This window comes from Pteropus vampyrus, unplaced genomic scaffold (assembly GCF_000151845.1).
Source record: "Pteropus vampyrus isolate Shadow unplaced genomic scaffold, Pvam_2.0 Scaffold30, whole genome shotgun sequence".
Taxonomy (NCBI): Eukaryota; Metazoa; Chordata; class Mammalia; order Chiroptera; family Pteropodidae; genus Pteropus; species Pteropus vampyrus.
The window spans coordinates 8,050,917-8,056,121 of NW_011888811.1; the positions used below are offsets into that span (position 1 = coordinate 8,050,917).

A 5,205-nucleotide genomic window follows, 5' to 3' on the forward strand; every position below is an offset into this window, starting at 1 on the left:
GAACTGAGATGCCACACACTTTAAAGCACGATGTATCTCGAAATACTAACTTATAAAAGCTCTGTTCATGTCTAACCGAACTAAATCCCATTATAAGACTTTCCATAATTTCAACATAAAGATTTGGGGTCAAAGGAAGAGTAATTATTCAATTTAAAAAGTAGGAATCTAACATAATTGTTCAGATGGCTGATGAACAGTCACATGACTTACCGGGCTAATACATGTTCCCTCAGAGCCTGAGAGTCACATGGGGTCTGTTTTCAAAACCAGAAAACCTTAGTGACAAACAATGTACCTGGCTCTTTTAATACACAATTTAAATATTTTGTAGAGGAAAAACTGATTTTGTCTTTAATTCAGTAGCATAGATGCGTCATTTCTAAGGCATTTGATTGCTTAACTTCAAAAGCACCATAATCTGTAAATTTTTATTTCTGAATTCTTAAAATGATTCTTCAAAAACATAATTCCTTTTGCATTTATATCTGTTGGTACTTGTATAAAGTCTGTAAGAAGACATAAGAAATAACAGTGATTTCTTGTAGGAAGTAGTGGTGGGCCCAAGTGGGAGAAAGACTCAATTTTTTTAAAAAAATTATTAATTTCTAGCAGAGAAAGTACTTTTTGCTGAAGGTAGGAAGGGGCCTCATTTATGATATGAGATTATATGGTAATAACTGTATGAAATTAAATGGTAGTAAGTAAATAATGATAAGGGTTGTCATTTAAAAATGTTTTTTCTTCTTCTATAATTTATTTTAAATTGAAGAAAGCCTATTTTCTTCTTAGTGTCCTAGCTGTGGCAAAGACTGTTACTGAAATATTTTAATTTTACCAGAATTTTATTGCTCTAAATTTGTTTACACTACTTGTTTACTACTGGGGGGAAAAAAAAATCCAAATACTTGAAAATAAATATACAGGAGCTGACACAATAAGCCAGATTCTTGGTTTTCTTAGCTAACAAAAAGTCTCAAGAAATATGGCAAGAGCTTTATGTCACCTAGGGTTAGAAATCCTACATCCTCTTAAATGCTGCTGTCATTTTGTAATTAGGTTAAACGCCACTTGTTCCCCAAACATGGACTACTTTGTTCTCAATGAGAAGTAATATTGCTGACTATAGGAAAAAAACTGAAAACACAAAGGAAAATTTTAATTTACTTATAATCCAATCAGTACCAAAGATAACTCTATATTATGATAAAATTTTTTTACCTTCAGTCTTTTATAAACAGCAGCCTCAGAGAGTTAACAGATTTTTTGTTAAGCTAAGGGGAACCCTGAACCAGCCAAAGGTTAAGAACTATTTTCTGACAGTTTGCAAATCCTGCTCTCTAAAATACTTTAATGATGTATCATAAAAAAATTTTAAAGTACTAAATATTCTACCACATCATATGATTTAGCTGCACCTCATTATATGGATGAATAAAAATTTACATATCTAATTCCCTGTTGTCAGTTAGTGAGGATTTTTCTTCTTATAACTTTTCATTATTATAAACACTATGTTTAACATTTCCCAAACTTTTCTTTATTGTTTAGATTTTGTGAATGTACTTTAGTAGGTAATAAATTATATAGTCCCCCAGATAAATGTAGGATTTCCTTTACTAAACAAATTCCTATGTACTTAAAACAGTTCTATTTATGATTCTGACAATTATAATACTGTTCCCTCTAAACTTTCCTAACATGGTAAGTTCTAATTCCTATTGGTTTGTGTGTTTCCAAAAAGGCATGGATCATGTCTCCTCATCTCTTTATTCCTAACAGTGCCTTTCACAGGGCCTTCAGAAACTAGGAGTTCAGGAATAGTAATTCAATAACAACTACTTGTCAATTACTTTGATGAATAAACAAAGTAAAGGACCCTAATCTTTTTAGTCCAACACTTTTCTCTGATGGTTATTGCTCTTCTCTAGGGCTTCACATATTATCACCCAAAGTACATTCATGATGATGTATGTTTTTATTTAATAGTTTCCTACAGAGCAAGACAAGTATATTTTGGGTTGTTTCTAGCATCTTCCTTAATAACATTCAATATTTTTTCTCATCTACTCTATCTTTAGCAACACTGTGCTGCTATTACCATAGGAGAATTATCCAGAATTATAAATGACCTTTCCTGCGTCAAGATCCTTAATTTTATCAAAATTCAAATTTAAATAAATAAATAAATAAATATATAAAATGAAATTCAAATGCATTAACCTTAAAACAACTTTCTATGGCAAAATTCAACTGATACTTTATTATCCACGCAGATGTATTTCTAAACTCTTTCTGTAGTTTATTCTATAATATAATACAAAAGTACATTAGAAAATAAGTCTTTAAAATGACTTCTTACATCTATTAATCCTCTCCTTGGTGTATGCACTGTTATCATAGCAGCACTGTCCAACATGAAGGTAATTTTATAATTTGCATTTGTGCTCACTCCCAGCTCCTATAAATACAAATATTCATCTGATTAAAACATAATAATGTGGAAAATTCTGGGCTTTCTGAATGCCCCAGCTACGATTTCCCATAATGCCAACTTTCTTCCCCTCTGGCTACTACCTCTTGCTTAACGACTGGCAAGTACTTTAGTTTCACTTAGTTAAGTCAATAAATGGCATTCCAAAGAAAATAAACTAGAAACAGATTACTTCTCAATTAACTATTTTAGAAGAGCAACACTCCTTTAAGTATCATACACCGAAACAAAAGAAGGAAAAGAAAGCATTACTGTACAATGGGGAAGAGGAGGGGGAGCTTTGCTGTATTTTTTCTTGAAAAAAAGACTTGGTATTCGATAGAATCCACCATTAAACAGACTTTAAACACACCTCTAACTCCTGATACTGCTATTTATTTATCCACTATATGCCCTCCAGTGAGAATGAAATGAATTCAAATAGGAACTTGTAAAAAGACAAATGCAGTTTCAAAACTCTCATTTTTAAATGGATTGTTTTCTAACACTTACTTTCATTTTAGCTTCAATCCACTTCATATTTGTTGCAGCTAAAACATGAGGAATGATAATATGAACATATGAACAAGACATATGAAAAGCTTGAATTTCATTTAAAAACTCTTCTGTATAAATAAAATAGTTAAGTTTTCTAAGCAAGACTAAAAGTTCAAATGCATCACAACTAATAATCCCTAACATATTTATTTTAATTTTCTTTAAAGTATTTACAAAAATAAACTTATTTTAGTGTGTCTTCAAGATAATAAAATTTAAACATCTTTTACCTAAAAGATATAGGTAACCAAGGCTCAAAAGAACTTTGAACCTAGGAAATTTGTAAATCGAGACCTTAAGTCCCTTTGTAAAACAGCCCTTACATTATTCTCTATCAGTTCTAAACTTAAATTTAGGGGATCTGGATCCCCATTTCTTCTTTCCAAGTAATGCACAGGTAGTATGTCAACATAAACAGATTAATGTTATGTGTCAAAAGTTAATGTTAAAGACTACCTTGGTCCAGTGAGTTCTGCCAGGCTTAGCACACTCAGTACTGAATCTATAGCAGCTTTTAACAGGGAGTCAGACACAATTAAATTCATAAACTAAGTTATGTATCTGCTTATGTCACACACCAACTAGTTTTGAGCTCACTGATATTAAAATCCAATCCTCAGGTTTATGTGCCTTCCTGGTCTCAAGTTACCGGACTAAACAAAATAGGTATTACCAAGCAAAATGTTTTCAAAATGGGAGAAAGGAGTTCAATTATTTTAAGAGTGTGTGTGTTTTAAGGGTAACAGAGGTACCTGTGTTCTCAAAATAAAAATATTTAGAGTACACTCGCACGCACGCACACATACTAAAAAGAATCACTTTCCATGCAAAATTGGCTAGCTGAACTAAAATTTTAGAGACCGATGTATCTACAATGACAACAATCATGAGAGGGGAAAACAATTTTTAAATTCAGTATATATTTTGGGTCTATGATTTTCAGATGAAAAACAAAAAGATTCACAATAAAAAGGGTTTCTAATTAATAGGTAACCATTATATTACCAAACATGGATTAGGTACTATACCAATATTTTTATTCTTACAACTACCCTGTAATATAGGTTTATTTATCTTCATTTCTCAGATGAGGAAGCTAAGGTTCAGAGAGATTAACTGACCTTTCCAGTGTCACATGGCGAAGACAGAGCCAGAATTAAAACCCTAGTTTACTTAGCTCCAAAATGAGGTGCCATTTTAAACATATTACCATGAAATATCATTGTTTACAAAAATAACTTATTTTAAACATGATTGTAAAAAGTTCCCTATCTTTCTAAGTCTAATAACATTTAGAGGGTAAACTTTGTTCTCAAATGTCATCTCAGACGTCAGAGTTACTCAACAAAACTTTGTTTCACAGGAAGCTTTCTTTTCTGTGACTTATAAACTAGAAAATTATGTATTTAATCTTAATGGCTGTGAACTCATATTAACACTGAACAATGGAGAGACTCTGATTTTAAGGAAACGTACAAAAGAAACTTACGAACTGTAATACATCTATGTGGCCTCTCATCAAAAACCCATTACAGGGGATGGGGTAGGAGGGAAGTAGATGGGGTAAAAGGGGTCAAATATGTGGTGACAGAAAGAAATCTAACTATTGACAGTGAACATATACATGCCTTACTGTTAAATTGTACACCTGAAACTTACTGGATTCCATTAACCAATGTCACCATAATAGAAAAAAAAAAAAAGAGTACAATTAAATATAGCATCTTGGATTAGATTAATTTAATTCACAATTAGGATAGCCCTTCTCTGCTTATGATATTGCTAGAAGCAACTTTAAATATTTGTGGGGAGGTGAGATATAAATCAATACACTGCTTCCCTTTTCGAAAAAGTCTTGCCAAAAAAAAAAAATTGTCAGTTGAACTAATCAGTGTGCTCAATAACGTAAATTTACTTTTTGAGAACTCCTTATCTTCATCTTATCACATATCTGTAAGTTCCTGGAATGGTCCATAGGCCACAATTTAAGTAATACTGCTTTAGTCCATTTACTAATTTTCCTTAAGTAAATTCATATTGCTTTTATTTCTGAAGAACATCACCGTGAATTTTAAAAATACCTATCTTTCGTCAAGTGTTTTAAAACTAGAACTAAGGAGAAAGCAAAAATATCCTGAAGCATCAAAGATTCTACAGTTAAGATCAGATATAAA

General features: G+C 31.6%; 1 protein-coding gene across 1 annotated transcript in view; it reads right to left on the reverse strand.

The window, feature by feature from the left end:
- UBLCP1 (ubiquitin like domain containing CTD phosphatase 1) overlaps positions 1–5,205 on the reverse strand; it is an 18,912-nt gene that overhangs the window by 4,847 nt on the left and 8,860 nt on the right. Inside the window, exons 7-8 of the mRNA XM_023528651.1 lie at positions 2,987–3,024; positions 2,309–2,461 (exon numbers count right to left, since the gene is read on the reverse strand). Coding sequence (XP_023384419.1) covers positions 2,309–2,461; positions 2,987–3,024 — 191 coding nt within the window. The remainder of the gene's footprint in view (positions 1–2,308; positions 2,462–2,986; positions 3,025–5,205) is intronic.